At 41.8% G+C, this 19,887-nt stretch overlaps 1 protein-coding gene across 4 annotated transcripts in view; it reads left to right on the top strand.

Moving 5' to 3' along the window:
• The window catches only part of SLC22A4 (solute carrier family 22 member 4), a 40,856-nt gene extending 26,713 nt beyond the window's left edge, over positions 1-14,143 (top strand). For all 4 annotated transcript variants that reach the window (XM_032425292.1, XM_032425294.1, XM_032425293.1 and 1 more), the window contains 6 exons: positions 3,140-3,266; positions 6,483-6,583; positions 7,686-7,900; positions 8,935-9,117; positions 11,387-11,522; positions 13,877-14,143. In XM_032425292.1, coding sequence (XP_032281183.1) covers positions 3,140-3,266; positions 6,483-6,583; positions 7,686-7,900; positions 8,935-9,117; positions 11,387-11,522; positions 13,877-13,952 — 838 coding nt within the window. In that variant the 3' untranslated portion in view covers positions 13,953-14,143. The remainder of the gene's footprint in view (positions 1-3,139; positions 3,267-6,482; positions 6,584-7,685; positions 7,901-8,934; positions 9,118-11,386; positions 11,523-13,876) is intronic.
• The last annotated feature ends 5,744 nt before the right edge of the window (positions 14,144-19,887 follow it).

Raw genomic sequence — 19,887 nt, 5'->3', positions numbered from 1 at the left:
ATTTAAGCAAGAAGAAAGGGGATTTCTTCTATTGGTGGGTCTCTCTCTCTCTCTCTTTTTCTCTCTCTCATTAAGTCTTCTTGATTTGGTTTCATGATATCAATATCAAATCTCCCAACAGTATAGGTTTTACCAAACTGCTTGATCTCTACCTGCTTACACACAATGAAAGTTTCTTTGACCATTGTTTAAAAACTCATGGTTTAGACTAGTCCTCGTGGTTCCCTGTCCTTTGCACACAGCCTAGGAATTTGCCAGAAGGTCCTTTATCTTGCTGCAACTGTTAGGCAGCCTTAGAGGCCGACAGGTAGCACATTTTGTCCTTGTTGGACCAGTTAGCTTGGGTTGGACCACTCCCAGTTACTGTCTTTTTATCACATCTAAGACTGCTATCGTTTTTCAGTGTAAATTCTTGGCATGGATGTGCCTGAGAGGAGAAAGCAATTTTTCCCTCAGTTGCCTGGAATTTGAGAGACAGTGTGTTAAAGGTTAGATAACTATTCTGATTTGGAGATCTCCTCTGCAACCCAGTCTGAGGGTCAGGAAAACTTATGGTAAATAAGGACAGGCCACTAACTACAGAGCTCTGTCTCCAAGGAAGCACCCCAGATTTACAAGAGCAGGGCAATTTTCTGGAATGAGAGCCATCATGATCATCATCATAATCACCAACATCAGCTTTGTCACATCTTCTGACCCTCTTTCCACAATTCCCTTGCTGACTGAATTTATTGTGAAAGATGTTCGTGACCAGAGGTTCTCTCAAGACACAAGACAAGACTATTCAAAGGTTATTTTCTGCCTCCTCAGATGAATGATGTTAATTAATAATCTGTGATCCCTGGCTCTAGCTGCCATTTTGGACTAAGAGACCAGTACTTCTAAAATATGTTATAAGGAACCTTATTACTGTGTGATTCTATCAGACGGAGGGAAAGAGACAAGGAGAATAAAAATAAAAGGGCCCTGACTGACTATGAGATTAGTAGGGATTTTAATTTCTAGGGCTTGGACCTTTGCTTCAGGTCCCAATATTGCAGCAAGGAACAACCCTGATAGGTCAGCCCCTGTGGTTTCCAGTAGAGACAGTCCATCCCATGAGGAGCTGCCTTACCCTTGCCCTAAGGAGAGTTCTTCCTTCTGTTGCCCCCGAGCTGGCTCGTGAGCGCTCCGGGCTGTGGGCACGCTGTACCAGGGACAGGACTGCCCCAGACAGAGGACAGCCCCGGAACCAGCACACAAAGCCGTGTGCTCGTCCTAAAAGTTTAACGACAGTCTTACCATTTTCCTATAAAACAAAATCGCTTTCTTACGAACACCTCATTCTTGAGGGTGGGACTTCCTGAAGCCATGCTCGTCAGTCTAGGTGGGCTGGGGTCATGCAGGGTTGGCTTGGGGCTGCTGGGCTCCCTGCTGCCTCCTCAGTGTGTGATAGAGACTCTCCAGCAATGCCCTTCCCCCTGTTCTATTTGAATTCGATCTACAAAGAGGCTATAGTGTACAACCTCGTTTGGTGCTCCCCTAGCTTCTGCAGCGATCAGCTAGACTTGATACTCCGTGCAGCACAAAAGCCATGGCCGAAGGAGAGATCGCAGCACCCTGAGCATCGCGGGCGGCAACTGGGAGTAAACCAGAGCCCTGCAGGTGGTTTGGGGATTTTTTTTATATCTCAACTTCCCTTATAAGGTTTGGCAAGAACGGACCACAAGTATGAATGGGGTAACTGTGTAGGGGGTGGGGAGGGAGCCCATAGACGCAACATGGGGGAAGCTTTGCAATATCTAGCCGACTAGACATTAAGGTCCACGAGGGCCCTTAAAGCCTGTGGGAAGAAAGGTTGGGTATTTCTAAGAACAACCTTGTGGGGCAAAGGCATCGCCCAGAATTAGAAGGGGGTATACATGTACATAGGCATGAAGCATACAGTGGCTGGGAAGTAGGAGCCCTAATTCTGCACTTTCGCAGTAGCCTCTAGGCACACGCACATACTTAAATAAATGAAACGTTCATTTGCTCGTTCACGCCAGTTACACGGGCTCAATAGCCACACGCCGTTATCGACTACGATACGGCTACAGAGCAGTGCAGAAAGCTTTCTGGACCAGTGCAGCTCTACTTAGTGAAGGTCAGTGACCCGACATCATCAGAGTTACCACAGGGACCAGCTAACGGCATCTTCCAAGATGACAGAAACTGGGTTCACATTTCAACCCATGTGCTAGTCGGCTGGGGAAGGGAGCTGAGGCTTGACCATTTGATAAGTTGTGTTTTGCTCTGAGGTTAATTGCTGTTGAGGCTTTGGAGGGGCCCATTTAATGATAGGAGGCCTCTGTATCTGCTACATGTAGTGTATTTTCTAGGATCACTGAGCACTGACCGATAGGTAAGGAAAGAAAGAGCTGGCAGAAGAATGGCTAAGAGATACCGAGAAATAAAAAGTAGGAAAGAATAGAAAAATATAAATAAATGTAAGTATGAGAAAAAGAAATAAGAATAGAAAAAATAAACAAATTAGGAAAGAATAGAAGTGAACTGTATGTAATAAAAAAAATTAAGTTTCTAGACATTAAAAAAAAAAAAAAGACAACGTTGTCTCCCAAAGCCTCGTTTGGTTACTCACTGCCCTGGGAATCTGAGAGCCACAGGAACAGCCCACAGTGGGGTGTCCATGTATCCACCTTCTCCTCTGACCACAAGAAAAGCCCAAAGAGCACGGATGTCTTGGCCACCTTTACCTGGTAAACTTCTGACCATCGTCAGCTGGGACACTAGGAATTCTCTAAGGGATGGATGCACTGAAAAGATACTAGATTGTGTTTCTTTAAGAGCCACAATGGTTATTAAGTTTGAAATGACTTTCTCCCACTGCCTGGCTTATAGTACCCCTTATGGTCTGGTCCTGCCTTCAAGTACAACTGATGATCAATCAGCCCTGTGATTTAATCAGAACTTTGAAACTTGGAGGTGCTTTTATTTATTCCTATTATCAATGGAAATTTTATGAGGCCTCCTTCCTGATTTTTTTTAAATAGACAAATTATAATCTTACAAAATAAAAATTATTTGGGGGCAACTTACGGTGAATAGTATTAAACCTCACTATTGTGAAAAATTATAAACCATGAAAAATTTATTCCAGGTTTATTCCCGAATCTCCCCGGTGGTTAATATCCCAGAGAAGATTTAGAGAGGCTGAAGGTATCATCCAAAAAGCTGCAAAAATGAACAACGTAGCTGCCCCGATGGTGATTTTTGATCCTGTGGAGGTAAGCATTTGCAGATGTGTCCTCTTAAGGTCAGCTATTCATTCTTGACTTAATTTAATCCAACGTGTGCCCACTATGTACCAGGCTCTGTGTGAGTCCTTGAGACACCGTGATGATTAAGTGCTGAGGTGAAATCCACCTCAGAGGGCTGCGTCGGAATTAGGTGCAATCATATGTGTAAACTGCTTAGCCTATAGCAAGTGTTGATTAAATACTAGTCCCCCTTGCCTTCGGCAAGTTTTATCTGCAACTCTTTATTGGTATTTCACCATACCACTGGTGCAGTTACATACCAGTGATCTTTGAAGGTCCAGATGAAGTGGAAAAAATGTGGTTGGGCGTATTCCATCCATGGATTTCCCCCACTGTACTCTGAATCAGGCCACAACTGCTGAGGAAGCTGTGTATGCCTCTAGTCTTGCTGTGTCGTGTCTACAACCTAAAGGCGTGAAGGCACAGGCTCGAGGGGTCACCCCTGAAGGCAGGAGGCCACAAGGGAAAGATGATATTCTGTGGAAGCAGCCCTACTTCCTGACAGTCAGTGAGGACCTCAGTGTCCCCGTCCATGCCCTGTGCTGGGTCCTAGAGAAGATAAGAAAAGTTAGATACAGTTCCTATGCTTAGGGAGCATAGCGTGTAGCTAAGAGGGTCAAGAGGATTAGATGTAACATAAATGATGCCAGGAGGGAGGAAGTGCTAAGTATCCAAGGTGTGGATGCTGTGTACCAGCAGAGAAAGGGAACGGATGGACTCTGGGCTGAAGAGGCAGGTCCAAACCAGGGGGTGGGGGCTTAGATGAATGGAGAGGATGGGGGCAGGGCATTCCTGGCTAGGAGAAGGGTAAGGGACTGCTCAGGATAGCCCAAGAAGATGGGGACAGCTGCAGAGACAGTATGCCTGCCCCGCACTCAAGTCTGCACAGACTCAAGTCTGGCTCCCCCAGAAAGCAGGACTCTGCGGAGGGTGGTGGGCATTCCTCGGCTCCATCCCCGGCCTTTGGGACCTCTGACAGAAGCAGATTTCCTGGCAATAGCCGAAGGATTAATTACAGGGCCGTGAACCCAAGTTCTCAGAGGGCTGCCAGGGCAAATATCTCTTAATCCTTTGCTCTTCAGATCAAGAATTCCATTCCCAGCCTTAGATAATTTATTGGACATCAGGAGTGTCCAGTGGACTCTTCTGCATCTCAGGGTGGTGCTGCTTGTTGATTGATGTTTATTGCGTCTGTGATCTGATTCCTGTCTTTCAGGAACTTACAGTTTAGTAGTGGAGATCAGACCTACATGGTTGAAAGCAGTCATAAAACATAGAAGACATAGTTATCGGCAAATAAGAGTAAAGTTCAGTGTCAAAACACATGCTTCTGAAAGCACCTCGTTTCTTCCTACCATCAGGTACATGGAGCCTGAACTGGACGAGCCCGCTGAAGGAAAGGGAGCTTGTGCTCATCTCTGATGCTCACCTCCTGGCAAGGCGGGGTGGGGAGGGGGGTCCTCTTCAGGACAATCCACAGAGCCCTGTGCTAGCACACACAGCCTGCTCAGAACGACAATGGAGAGTCTACCAGATGTCAGGCACAGTGTTGAGCTTATTTGATGTTCACACAAGCCATAGGTACTCTAGGCCCTTTTTTTTCAGGAGAGGAAATCGAAGTACAGAGAAGTTAAGGAATTTGCCCACAATCCCATAGCTAGAAATCTCACTAGGTCTCTCTGGTGCCAAAGTACATGTGCTTAACAGCATGTGATTTCTTATCTCATGTTAGAGGCAGTGGGCAGAAAAAAATATAGAGTAGTGTCATCTTGGAAAGCTGTCTTGGGCTTCTCTGGCTTTCCTTCTGAAGCACCTTTAGCCTGCTCATGGCGTCTGGTCCAAAGGTATTTTGGTGACTCCATACATCCACAAGTACTGGATACAAGACTATTCTTATCCTGAGTTTTCTAAAACTGGCTGTTATCAAAATCACCCAAGGGGGAAATAAATCACCCAAGTAACTTTAAAAATATGAAGTTGTAGGCTTCAGGGCCCCAGGAAAGATTCAAATTCAGCCGGCCCCAGGTGGGACCTGGCAAGCTGCATTTTCATAAGGGCCCCGTGGAAGCACCAAGTGATGCACAGGTCCTATCCGTGCACGGCACCACTTCCAGAACCCTCCATGAAGACTTCTAGTTCCCACTAGTTTATTCAGGGGCTTTACTTTGGTTGTGATAATAGGGTTATGCTGCCAGGGGCATGTTCTGGGGCTGTACACTCCAAATCATGTAGAAGAAGAAAGGTAATGTGTCTGTGAGCAGCAAGAGGGAGTGTCTGGTTATCCTTAGAAAGAAGGAGGCTCATATCTGGGGGGCACCTGCTACAAAGGCAGGTCCATCAGTCTCATTCCTTCACAGTAGACACTCCTTCCTAAGCCTCTTAGTGCACACACACCATATCCCAGAGAGATTCCACACCTCAGAGCCTTGTAATTTTTTTTTTACAAGTTCCAATAAGCTTGGTTATCTAGATTCCTACCACATGGCAAGTTAAATTTAGTAAATTAAAAGTAAAGGAGGGAAGCCCATTGACAGCAGTAAGAAACTGCCACTAGCCAGATAGTTAGCATATTTTCCTCAATGGTGCAGTCATAGTAATAATTATAGTTAAAACGGGATTGGGCATCTACCATGGTTCGAGTACTATGCTAAGTTTTATATATATATATATGATCTCATTTAATCTTCTCAACTCCCAATTATTATACCTTTTTAACAGAGAAGTAAACTGATGCTCAGACCTCTTACCCAAGGTCCCTCAGTGAACCCAAAACTGTTCTGACACTGAGACAACAACAAGAAAAATACAAAACCAGACATGGACCTCAAGGCAGTTGGGCTGTTTGGCCCTACCCACTCCATGGGTCCTAAGGGTCACAGCTCAGTGTGATTTGAGTCACCACAGTGATGACCATGAGTCAAGAAAAGGCTGTTAGCCATCAGGCTTTATATAAAGAGGCACTGAAGCCCATTCTAAGGCTCTGTCTAAAATGGGCCACAAGTATTTTAAAGTGTTAGAATAAGCATCATATACGTGGATGCCCTTATTCCCCTCAAATTCCAGACTTCTGAGCATATTCAAGGTGAAGGAGCGTTATATGCATAATAGGTCTTTCCCACATTGCCATGGTTGAAGATACCTCCTCATTACCTCTGAATCTCATGGTTGTTTGCATTATTTTAGCTACAGGAACTAAAACTCCCAAGTCAGCAGAAAGTTTTCATTCTGGACCTATTCAGGACTCGGAATATTTCCACAATAACCATCATGTCCTTGCTGCTCTGGTAAGTAATAAGTGATCTATGCATGTGACACATAGCACCTAAGTATACAACTGATTTTCTCTAATTCACAGCAACGTCAGGGCAAGGACTGAGTCTTCCTGAAACAAAATCAAAATTATAGAATTCTAAGTTATTTGGAAATGCCTCCATTCAATTCATGGAACATGGATGCTGAAAAAAAAAGTCACAGGGAACAATATTTAAGCCTGCAGTACTGTGGCCCACAGGGAAAGGGTCCCTCCCCTCCTAAAGTAATTGGGATTAATAGTAATAATGTTGCTGGTGGCTGAAACTGACAGGCTAATTCAACTCCTGCTTCCTGACGCTGTATTAGCAATAGAACAGTGACATAGAACAACAATGTTCCTGAAAACATTTTCTAGATATCCTCTGCTTTTTGGTCATGTTAATCATAGGCAAATTTCTGCACAAAGGAGCCTGCAAGATGCAGTTATTTTTATACAGAAGAGCTTTGTGGTTCTGTGGAAGTTGACTGTAAGGACAGGATATGCAGTGTGTACTCTGTGATACTTTGAGCCACTATGGGACTTTCATTCTCTCCCCGAAAGTGAGTTTTAATAAATCGATTGGAATTCACCGAAAGTGAATCCCACAGTATTGACTATGTGTCCTTGTTTTTCTTTTCGGTAAGAATAAAACCTGGATTTTGTGTGCACGGACATGACTGACGGTTTTTCTTCAAATAATAGTTGTAAGGGAATGAGGATGTACAAACTGTTCAGGAAATATTGAAATCTGAAATTAACTAGACCAGGGTAGGTGTTGTTGAATGTTGGTATAGCCGGACTACTGCTGTCCAAGAGAACTCTCCACAACAATGAAAATGTGTTATGTCTGAGCTGTCCAAGTAGTAGCCACTAGCCACATGCGGTTATCAAGCAGGTGAAGTGTGGCTAGTGTGACTAAAGAACTGAATTTTTAATTTAATTTCATTTAAATTGATTTACTTTTAAAAGGCCATATGTGACTAGCGGCTACTTACAGGACAGAAAGATGGAGACAATTTCTTGACCATCATGGAATTATGGAGTGGTTCAAGCTATCCTCTCGTCATTTTTGCCTTTTTTCTTTTGTCTTTCAGGATGCTAACCTCAGTGGGTTACTTTGCTCTGTCTCTCGATGCTCCTAATTTACACGGAGATGCCTATCTGAACTGTTTCCTTTCTGCCTTGATCGAAGTTCCAGCTTACATCACAGCCTGGTTGTTGCTTCGAACCCTGCCTCGGCGTTACATCATAGCCGGAGTACTGTTCTTGGGAGGAGGCGTGCTTCTCTTAATTCAGTTCGTACCTGCAGGTAAGAAGTTAACCAATATTAACAGCTTACCAGAAAAGATCCACACCTTGACTGGACTAATCATTAGTCACTGCACCCTGTTTGTGATGCCCTTACATCATAAGCTCTTCGTAAGTCCACCGGACAAACGACAGCTAACTACATAATTTCCTGTGTTCATAACAACTCCCCTGAAATGGGGGTCAGCCTCAGAGCATCAGACATCACTGCCTGAGAGGAAGACAAACGCCATCAGTCATCCCCTTGGTGCTTTCAGACCTCTTCCCTGAGGAGCATTTTCCAGTTTGCAGTGCGTAGGACATGCCAGTTCCAATATAAGTCAGTGATTTTTAGGGTCTGTGATCCTGAAGTAGTTAAAGAGCACACTGAATACATTTGCTTCTTTTTTCTCCTTATGCCTAAGTTTCTCATATTATTAAAATGTTGTCAATAGATCATTGATAACATAGTATTAGACATAGAAACATATATTTCTTTAATAAGAATAAACAGGATAGAAAGGATTGGTCCTTCTCTTTGAAGATTAAACTTAACTATATTAACATGCTAACAATTTACCATGAAACTGTTGTAACAAAAGTGGACAAAGGTGACTGACTGCCTAAATGATCTAGAGTAACAGTTGAGCAAAACAGAAAGCAACCCCCCACTCTCCATCTTTGCTTATGTCCGATTATTAAGATATTTGAAGAGAAAGTGTTACTTGGGAATATCTTTCTTTCTTTCTTTCTTTCTTTTTTAAGAAAGAGAGAGGGGGGAAGGAGAATGGCAGAGGGAAAGGGAGAGAGAGAATCTTAAGCAGGTTCCACACTCAGCGCAGAGCTGGCGCGCAGGGTTTGATCGTATGATCCTGAGATCATGACCTGAGCTGAAATCAAGAGTCGGAAGCTTAACCAACTGAGTCATCCAGGTGCTCCAGGAATATGTTTATATTATAAAAACATTGCTGTACAGGCAAAAAGGACAATGAAAGAACTGAGTTACAAAGTCTTACTTCTAAAAGCACCTCTGTTTACGCTGGGTCTCTTTTCCAGATTACAACTTCTTGTCCATTGGTCTGGTGATGTTAGGAAAGTTCGGGATCACCTCTGCTTTCTCCATGCTGTATGTCTTCACTGCAGAGCTTTACCCCACCCTGGTCAGGAACATGGCTGTGGGGGTCACATCCATGGCCTCCAGAGTGGGCAGCATCATTGCTCCCTACTTTGTTTACCTCGGTGAGATGCATCTTGTCAATTTGTTCTTTTTTTAAATATAAAGGAATAGATTTTTCATTGTGAAAAATGCAAACAGCACAGAAAGTACTGGAAAAATTACAAGTTCACCTCTTCTCTCCCGGCTCCCCAGACTGCAGCCCTAGAAGTAGCTAATATTAACATTTTGGTGAGTAGCCCTTCAGACATTTTGTTTTGCAAAACATATATATACACAATAAAATTAAACACATAAACAAAATTATATATATTGTTTCACAACTTTCTTAACATTGTATCATATATCACTTTTACCTTCTTTTTAGTTAGTATATATTCTTCCAATGTATGTATATACATAGTTTGTTTAACTAGGCTCAATGGATGGACATTTAGGCCATTTCCAGGTTTTTGTTATTACACATAACACTGCAATGAACATTCCTCTATCCCCCTAAGACCCTTTGTTCATTTAATTACATACACTTGGATTCATGGATTGTTGGAGCAATTTAAAATTTTCATAGATATTGCCAAACTGACCTCTAAGTATTGTACTAATTTACAATCCAACTACCAATATATGAGAGTGCCTATTTCTCCGTATCCTAACAATGGAGATGATCCAATTTTTTAATCATTGGTAATCTGTTATCTGAAAAATGGGTATCATTATTGCTTTCATTTCTAATTCTTTAAATAAAATTGAGCATTTTTTTAAGATTTATTTATTTATTTGCGAGACAGAGGGAGTGCAAGAGCACATGCTCATGTGAGCTGGGGGAGGGATAGAGGGAGAGAATCTTCAAGCAGAAGCCCTGCTGAACGCAGAGTCTGATGCGGGGCTCGATCTCAAAACCCATGAGATCATGACCTGAGCTGAAATCAAGAGTCAGACACTTAACCGACTGAGCCGCCCAGGTGCCCCTGATTTGTGAGAGTTCTTTGTAATCGAAAGAAACTAGCCCTTTGCATATATGTTGTAAATATTTTTCCTAGTTCATCATTTACTTTAGATTTTATGATATTTTAGGAAGTTTTAGTTTTTATATAGTCAGATTTCTCAATCTGGAATAACACCACAGGGGGGCTTCAGTGGGTTGCTCAATGGATGTGGGATCTCACACTCCAAGCCTAAGCCCCATTAAGGACTCTGCCGGTGAGAGATGCTGATAACGTGTCCTTATTCTTCCTAGTCATCCGTTGGTTCAAACACGCTGGTTCTGATTGGTTCAAACACGCACACAAACAAATACTCTTATCTAAATCCTCAGCAAAGGTACACCCTAATCTTTGCAGATAAAGTGAAACATTTTCTTATCTTAAACATACTCTGCACGGCTACCCTGAATAAGCCCTAAGAAAACACATTATAATATAGAATGGTGTTGTTTTCCCTTTGTTCCTCCCTCTACTTTCAAGCCACGCTCACTTGGTCTAAGGTGGACCATTGGGTACGGAAGGAATGGAAGAGTCTGAGACAGATCTTTCTGTTCCACAACAGCTACTCCTGTTAGTGACATAGACGCCTCAGAGAAGCTTCCAGATTAATGTTTTCTGACAAGTAAAATCCTTGGGTGTGCTATTCCTCTGTAATCTGTTTGCAGAAAGGAAGCAAAATGAGGCTCTATTATTCTCCTGTCCAAGTAACACCAGACAGTGAAGAGGTGGAATGGTTCTTGCAATTACATTACAAAACCAAGACACGTAAATGTTGCAAAAAGAAACCAAATCCAGGTATAGTGCATTCACTGTTCCTGACATTTAGTGATTGAAATTGGATTGAACATATTACTTAGGTTTTTTTTTATTTTTTTAAGAGTATCATGGATCTTTGGACCTAGCAGTCCACTGCAGCCTACTTACTAGTTCAGGCAAAAGCAATGGTCACACCAGTCATCATGGCCATTACCTGTCCCTGCGATATCCTTTTTCTCCTTGATGTCCGCTCATCCCCCATCTCTAATGACTTCCACCTTGAGAGGGAAAAGTTGGTAGGCGAAGACTTCCATCAAAGGAACATCTGTCACACATGGTTAAAGAGTGGCTTGGAGAATGCCAACCGGCATGGAAGACCTTGTGATAATGCAAAATCATGTAGGGAAATGATTATGGGAATCTCAGAGGTAATGGCTTCTACCAAAAAGAAACTGTGATCTTTTGCATACCTTTTTCCTTCTGACAATGTTCAGGTTTAAAACTGCTCTCAAATACTGTTTGCCACCATTACAAAATAATTCCCAGGGACATCTGGAGAATCCCCGTATCTAATTGATGTTCTTGTGCCTTCCAGGTGCTTACAACAGAGTTCTGCCCTACATCGTCATGGGTAGCCTGACTGTCTTCATTGGAATCATCACCCTTTTCTTCCCGGAAAGTTTTGGAATGACTCTACCAGAGACCTTAGAACAGATGCAGAAAGTGAAAGGGTAAGTGGAACTTTAAAAACTGGTAGCAAAATTCCTCAAAATTCCTCAGAATAAACATGCAAGAATAGCCAGGAAATTTCTGAAAAAGCAGAGTAGTAAGTAGAGAGTAGCTCTATCAGATAATAAAGCGTATTACTAAGCAGAGGTAATTAAAACCATTATGATAAGGGTGTAGGAATCAAAATCACTGGAATAGAATAGAGTTCAGAATTAAATCCAAGAAACTATGAGAACTCAGTCTATGCTAAAAAGTTGCAATTCAAAATCAGTGAGAAAAATTAGATTATTCAGTAAAGGGTGTTAGAGAATTCAGCTAGCCACATTGGTTAAATAGAAAACTTGCACCCTTCTCCAGAATAAATACATCAAGATAAATTACAGGGCGCCTGGGTGGCTCAGTTGGTTAAGTGACTGCCTTCGGCTCAGGTCATGATCCTGGAGTCCCTGGATCGAGTCCCACATCGGGCTCCCTGCTCAGCAGGGAGTCTGCTTCTCCCTCTGACCCTCCCCCCTCTCATGTGCTCTCTCTCATTCTCTCTGTCTCAAATAAATAAATAAAATCTTTAAAAAAAAAAAAAAAAAAAAAAGATAAATTACAGAGTGATTAAAAATTGAGGCCTAAAAATGTAAAATCATAAATGTACCAGAAGAAAACATATGTTATTTTTGTAACCTCAGAGAAGGCCTTTCTGAGCGTGATATGAAAAGGAAAAGATTGCTACATCTGATTATGAAACTTTAGAAGTTCTTGGCACAGCAAGAAAGGAAACCATAAATAAAAACAAAGGTCAAAAAGCCAGGGGAGAAAATATTTGCAACACACAATGTACACCTGGGGCTAATACAGCTAATATACACGAAACTCTCAGCAGTCAGTGGGAAAAAGACAGACAACTCAGTAGGAAAACTGGCAAAGGTCATCAACAAGCGGTTAACAGAAAAGGATGTTTCAGTGGCAGGTATATACACGAAAAACAATATTTGTCCACATTAATAAAGAAATACGAAATAAAACAACTTAATCTTTTTTTTCTTTTTGGCCTATGAGATTATATGAGAGTTTTCCCTCCTGATACCCACCACTTCTGACACCAACTAGGTGCCTTACAATTTCATTCAATTCCAACATTAACCACCAGAGTTTGCATCAGAATCCGTAGGTTTTAGAGCTTAGTCCCACAAGACTGCCCTCCCTTCAGATGTCAGTGGTAAATATCAGGTCCCCAGGTTATCCACACTTCTATCCAACGTGGTTTCAAAGTCTGGTGTTTCCACAACCCCCTTCCCCCACTCAAGTTCAGTAATTTGCCGGAATAACTCACAGAACTCGGATAACACTTTCCTTACCATTTCAGGTTTATTATAAAGGATACATACGAACAGCCAGATGAAGAGATACAAAGGCTGAGGTCCAGAAGGGTCCAGAGTGCAGGAGCTTCTGTCCCTGTGCAGTTGGGGAACACCACCATCCTCACACATGGATGTGTTCACCAGTTCAGAAGCTCTCTGAACCTTAGTGTTCAGGGGGTTTTATGGAGGTTTTATCACGTAGGCATGATCAATAACTAATCCAACCTCTAGCCCCTCACCCCTCCTTGGAGGTTGGAAGGTGGGGCTGAAAGTTCCAGGCTTCTAATCAAGGCCTGATCTTTCTGGTGACCAGCCTCCATCCTGAAGCTATCCAGGGGCCCCCCAAGAGTTGCCTCATTAGAATAAAGGACAAGATGATCCCTATCACTCAGGAAATGACAAAGAATTTAGGAGCTCTGAGTCAGGAACCAGGGACAAAAATCGAATATCTTTCTACAGTATCATAGATTGGCAAACAATTAAAGATGAGTGAATTTGTAGGAGAAGTTGAGATTCTAGAGTGAAACTGCCTGGCTTCAAATCCCAAATCTAGTGAATGAATTTGGGAAAATTGCTTAATTTTCACTAAACCTCGGGATTCACATCTGGGAATAGTTCCTATGGGGAAACAGTTCATATGGCTATCATGAGGTTGTGTAAGATAATGGGTCTTTAGTGCCTGGCCATGAAGAACATACATCTATATATGAGTGGATGATTCTGATCCCTGACAGAACATGTATAGCAAAGCGTGTGCCAAAAGTCGTGTTCTTCTAATGATAGGACTACTTCAATATCAACTTTAGCTTGCTGAGAGCTTCATGTTTACCGCTCCATCCTTTCCTCAGGGAAACTGTAGAATTAGAGAATACAAGCTCTAGACTCCTGAGCTATTATTAGAGTTATAGTCATTGACTGGTTAAGTGTTTTCCAATGTCAGTCTAGCATTCTGAGGAGGAGAGTCTTGAATATTTAATTTTGTTTAGCACTTACTTTATTTTCAGGTTCAGGTTTGGGAAAAAACCAAGAGATTCAGTAGAGAAGGAAGAAAACCCCAAAGTTCTAATAACTTCATTCTGATAAGATCTCCACCCCATTTGGTGACCTGAAAACCAGCTGCATCAGACTCTACGAGGAAACCAAAGCCTTTCCTGAGGAACTGGACCAAGCCTGACGATGAACACTAAGATGACTCTGCTATTGAGAAATGCTTGTCATAGAGCACATTCCAGATAATCTCCTTAATTTTAATAAAAAACCATTTCTAGAGAGTCCACCTTCTTAACGAATTCGATGAAATGGGTTCATACGATTTTTTGAAAATGTGTGGGTCAAGGACCAGTAAATCCATACAAAGATTAACACTCATTTCCAAACATACAAACTCTATTCAAATAAAAAGAATGTCATTGTATTAACACAACTATCAGGTGACAACAGTATGTGTGTGTATGTGTGTAAGTGAACCAGCACATTCAAAATTACAGTCGTGTTTGAAGTGAACTCATATACTGCTGTAACTAAATGATTAGATGCAGTATTCCTATCCAGAAAATTTTATACAATCCTTTGAGGTGAATTGATGGCAGATATTAATAGTGTTTTACAAGTGAAATGCCGCAGGAGATCAAGTAGCCTGGGTCATATGACCTGCTGGCCTTTAAGAAGGGAACCCAGGCAGTTCCCTGCTACGATTTCAGCGGCTATGACTCAAGGCCTTTTGAAGGGTCCGCAGTTGTTGGGATCTTTTTGAGCACGTGTTTAAACTTTGTTTCTTTAGAGCGGCTGAAGAGATATTTTGCTAGTAAACAGAGAATCAGGAGAGCCACAAACCAGTTAGGTCGGTAAAGATGGGTTTGTATGCCCTGCAGCCAAGAGCTACCGGCCCCCAGGAAGGAGGCTGTCCACGCCAACAATCTGGAGAGACTTTTTAAACAGTTCTTTCCATTAATAGATTCCTTCCTAAGCACGGTCTGCAGCTGCTGATCTCTCCAACCAGGGGTGCATCTGGTTTCAGTTCCACAAGTGAGCAGGGGGAAAAAATAAAGGCCACCGCTGGGGTCAGGTGTTATCATAAGCTCAGGAGAGACATGTCAGGTCTCTGTCTCAGCACGTAGGCATGCTGAGATGGCAACAGAGCAGGAGGTTACTCCTGGACACCTGGGCGACATGCTTTCACTGGAAGTGGCCTCTGAGCACAGCACAGTCGTAAGCTCCGGACCCTTCCCTATACCCAGCGCTATGCTGTGCGCGTGGAAACAGGTAGCCACTGGTCTTCATACCATACTTGATGGCATCAGCTCCGAAAAACAATTATCCCCAAATGTAAATTTTCACTAACTGTTTTTTAGAGGAAACTTGAATGTAACATTTTTGATAAGTAGTCCTTATTATTTCAAGTTCCTTATCTTGAACTTTTCTGATTAACCCCCAATTTTTTTCTCTCTATTGCCATATTTCTAACACATATTTTATATCCTCCTGACTCGCTGATGCTCCCTTTTGATTGTTACTTTAAAATCCACCAGAGGGGCGCCTGGGTGGCTCAGTCGGTTAAGCATCTCTCTTCAGCTCAGGTCATGATCCCAGGGTTCTGGGATCGAGTCCCGCATCTGGCTCCTTGCTCAGCAGGGAGCCTGTTTCTCCCCTGCCTGCCACTCCCCCTGCTTGTGCTTGCTCCCTCTCTCTCTCTCAAATAAATAAAATTTAAAAAAATAAATAAATAAAGGGGTGCCTGGGTGGCTCAGTCGGTTGAGCGACTGACTTCGGCTCGAGTCATGATCTCAGGGTCCTGGGATTGAGCCTCACATCGGGCTCCCTGCTCAGCAGAAGGCCTGCTTCTCCCTCTACCACTCCCCCTGCTTGTGTTCCCTCTCTCGCTGTCTCTCTCTCTGTCAAATAAATAAATAAATAAAATCTTTAAAAAAAATTTAAAAAATATTAAATAAATAAATAAATAAATAAATAAATAAAATCCACCAGACTATCCTAGAATAATTTATGTTTTGTCATTGGAGACACAAGTGCATAGCTTCATCCACCCAGTGCTTTTATCTCCCCCATGGATACAGCCTGTCTGGATCACCTTTCCATCGACCTTGCTAAGCACTGGGCAGCCTGTCCCACAGACAGCAAGTCATGCTGCCTCCCAACAAGCTCTTCTCGAACTTCCTTCCCACCGGCAGTGGCTGTTCCCTCTGTGTTCTTCAGGTTCTTGTTAACCCTCACTGAGCTGGGCTCCTGTCTTGTTGCCCCCACACCCCCCTAAGTTCTGGGAAGCTAGGTACCTTACCTTGTTTCTCTTTTTATCCTCTATAGATCTGTTCAGCATAGTGCTTTCTTGCATTTAACAAGCATTGATAAATATTTTTTAGTTAAGAAACCTTGTAACTCCAGTTTGGTGAAAATGATTGTTTGATACATAGACACTAAAATTTTTAAATTCCTATATGCAAAATGCTCTTAAAGCTTTTTCTAAATATAAAAAGTAAAGATGTGATAATTACCTTTCACTGCTGTTTGTACTGGCACTTTATATTTTAAAATATTAAGAGATGACTTTTTAAAATCTGTTTCTGTAAAGATAACAAGTACACAGATGATTATCTCTTTGGTAGTTCAAAGACCAAGTATCAACGCATGTCAAAAGAGCATTTGATTAAATTCAAGATACATTCCTGAGTTTTAAAAACTGCTTTTAAAGTTAGGTCAACAAGGCAACATCCTGCACTCGCTTAAGAATAGCAGTCTCCGACTGGCAGCCAATCTGACACTGCACGTTCTAGAATCTAGTGTCTTGCGTGGATTCTGTTAGCTTCTGAACCAGTCCCTCCTCCTAATTCGGCTCCTTCCCCGCCCTGAGTCTATCCTCAGCACAGCAGCCTGGTTATCTAAATGAGACCATGTCACTTTTCCACTCAAAACCTTCCAATAGCTCCCCATCTCAGGTGTGCTTCTTCCCCCCTTTCTGGTCCCACAGCATGTGCTTTTATTTACATGCGTTTCATCCCACTTCAGTCAGGTTTTTGAAAAGTTAAAGTCTTTACAATAGTCTCTACATAGGATGATCACATGTCCCAGTTTTCCCAGAACAGTCACAGTTTCTATCTATGAGCCTAGGGTGATTATTAATCCCCCCCAACAACTTTTCACTCTAAAAATGTCCCAATTTGGATGACGAGTTATATATGTTCACCAATTATAGGGTCCTGCTCTGTGTGTCCCCAAATGTCCTTGCTCAAATGTCACCTGCTTGATAAATACTTACCTGACCACCCAATTTTAAATTGTATCTTGTTCTCTCTGTCCTAAACTCACCTGTCCCTGGTTCATTTTTCTCCATAGTTTTTATTACCCTCTAACATCCTAACTAATTTACCTCTTCATTTCTTTTTTTTTTTAATGTCCTTCTTCCTCATGGAGTTTACATTCCATCCCCAGCAGTTAGAAGTGTGTTTGGCACATAGTCGATACTTGATAAATATTTGTTTAAAAATGGATAAATATATTATTATAATCATTATTATAGTTAAATTTGCAAAAGTAATTATTAGTTTTCAAACAAGAAAACATTGGCCAATAAACATACCAAAAAAGCGTTCTGGGTCACCTGGGTGGCTCAATTGGTTAAGTGTCCAACTCTTCTTTTTTTTTTTTTATTTTAGAGAGAGAGAGTGCACACAACTGGGGGGACAGACAGAGGGAGAAAATCTTCAAGCCGACTCCCTGCTGAGCAGGGAGCTTGATGCAGGCTCGATCTGAGGACCCCTGAGATCATGACTTGAGCTGAAAGCAAGAGTCAAAAGCTTAACTGATTGAGCCACCCAGGGGCCCCAAGTGTCCGATTCTTGGTCTCAGCTCAGGTCTTGATCTCAGGGTCGTAAGTTCAAGCCCCACGTTGGGCTCCAAGCTAGGTGTGGAGCCTACTTTAAAAAAAAAAAAAAAAAATGTTCTGCTTCACAAGCAATTGAAAAAAATACTAATTGGTGTGACAATGTGATGTCATTTTCCAATTAACACATTAGCAAAGATTACAAAATGATGGTATTCAGTAATAATGAGAGTATGATGAGACACATTTTCATATTCTTCTGGTGGGAGTGTAAATTGGATTATTTTTTCTGGAAAAGAAAATGGCAGTGTTTCCAAGGCCTTAAAATGCTTGGATATTTTTTTCTTTTTTCTTTTCTCTTTTCTTTCTTTCTATCTTTTTTTTTTAGAGAGAGAGAGACAGTGTGCATGTGCGAGCAGGAGTGGGGATGGGGTAGGGAGGAGGGGTAGAGGGAGAGGAAGAGAGAGATTCAGCAGGCTCCATGCCCAGCACAGAGCCTGATGCAGGGCTCAGTCTCACAGCTCTGAGAACATGACCTGAGCTGAAATCCAGAGTCGGACGCTTAACTGACTGAGTCATCCAGGTGCTCCACAAATAGTCTGATTTAAAAATGGGCAAAAGGGGGGTCCTGGGTGGCTCAGTCGGTTAAGCGGCTGCCTTCAGCTCGGGTCATGATCCCAGGGTCCTGGGATTGATCCCCATGTCGGGCTCCCTGCTCAGCCAAGAGCCTCCCTCTCCTTCTGCCTGCCACTCTGCCTGCTTGTGCTTTCTCTCTCTCTCTGTCAAATAAATAAATAAAACCTTTTAAAAAATAAATAAATAAAAATAAATAAAAATGGGCAAAAGATTTGAATAGAAAGTTCTCCGAAGAAGATATACAAATGGCCAGCAAGCATATGAAATGATGCTCAACATCACTAATCATTAGAGAAGCTCAAACCAAAACCATGAGACACCACCTCACACCCATTAGGATGGCTGCTATAAAAAGAGCAGAAAACAAGTGTTGACAAGGATGTGGAGAAATAGGAATACTTATGCACTGTTGGTGGGTATGTGAAATGGTGCAGTCACTATGGAAAACAATATGGAGGTTCCTCAAAAAAAATTAAAAATAGAATTACAGTATGATTCAGCAGTCCCACTTCTGGGTATATATCCAAAATAGTTCAAAGCAGTATCTCAAAGAGCTATTTGCACACTCATGTTCATCACAGCATTATTACTAATAGCTAAGAGCTGTAAACAACCCAAATGTTCATCAACAGATGAATGGATAAAGAAAACATGTACATGTACAATGTACAATGCAACATTATGTAGCCTTAAAAAAAAAAAAAAAGAAATCCTGTTGCATGTTCTAACATGGATGAGCCTCAAGGACACTATGCTAAGTGAAATAAGCCAGTCACAAAAGGACAAACACTGTATGATTCCACTCACATGAAGTATTTAAAATTAGTGTGGTTAGTGGGTTTCAGTTTTACAAGATGAAGAAGTTCTAGAGATCTGTGCATAGCAATGTGAATACTACTGAATAATACATCACATTATTAAACTGTACACTTCCAAGTGGTTAAGATGGCAAAATTCAATGTTATGTGTTTTTTTTACCACATTAAAAAAAAAGCTGTGTGGAAATAGTTAAATAAAAAATAGTGTGCTCTTCTGAAGGAATATTATTCAGCCTTTAAAAATGGTATTTAAGGGGGCGCCTGGGTGGCTCAGTTGGTTAAGCGACTGCCTTCGGCTCAGGTCATGATCCTGGAGTCCCGGGATCGAGTCCCACATCGGGCTCCCTGCTCGTCAGGGAGTCTGCTTCTCCCTCTGACCCTCCTCCCTCTCATGCTCTCTGTCTCTCATTCTCTCTCTCTCAAATAAATAAATAAAATCTTAAAAAAAAAAAAAAATAAAAATAAAAATGGTATTTAAGAATTTTTTTTTTAAGTTTTATTTTTTTTAAGTAATCTCTACACCCAGTATGGGGCTCGAACTCATGACCTCGAAATCAAGAGTCATATGCTCTCCCAACTGAGCCAGCCAGGTGCTCCTAACAATTATTTTTAATAACATGATAAAATACTTATGATATAATGCAAGTATTAAAAAACAGTATATAATAGTATTAACTAAATAATGAATGCATGCCTGAATAAACTATGTTTGAAACATATGAAAAAACAA

The sequence above is a fragment of the Phoca vitulina genome, unplaced genomic scaffold (assembly GCF_004348235.1).
Source record: "Phoca vitulina isolate PV1807 unplaced genomic scaffold, GSC_HSeal_1.0 scaffold32, whole genome shotgun sequence".
Lineage (NCBI taxonomy): Eukaryota > Metazoa > Chordata > Mammalia > Carnivora > Phocidae > Phoca > Phoca vitulina.
Note: the sequence above shows the minus strand (reverse complement) of the source record. Positions and strands in the feature narration are given on the sequence as shown.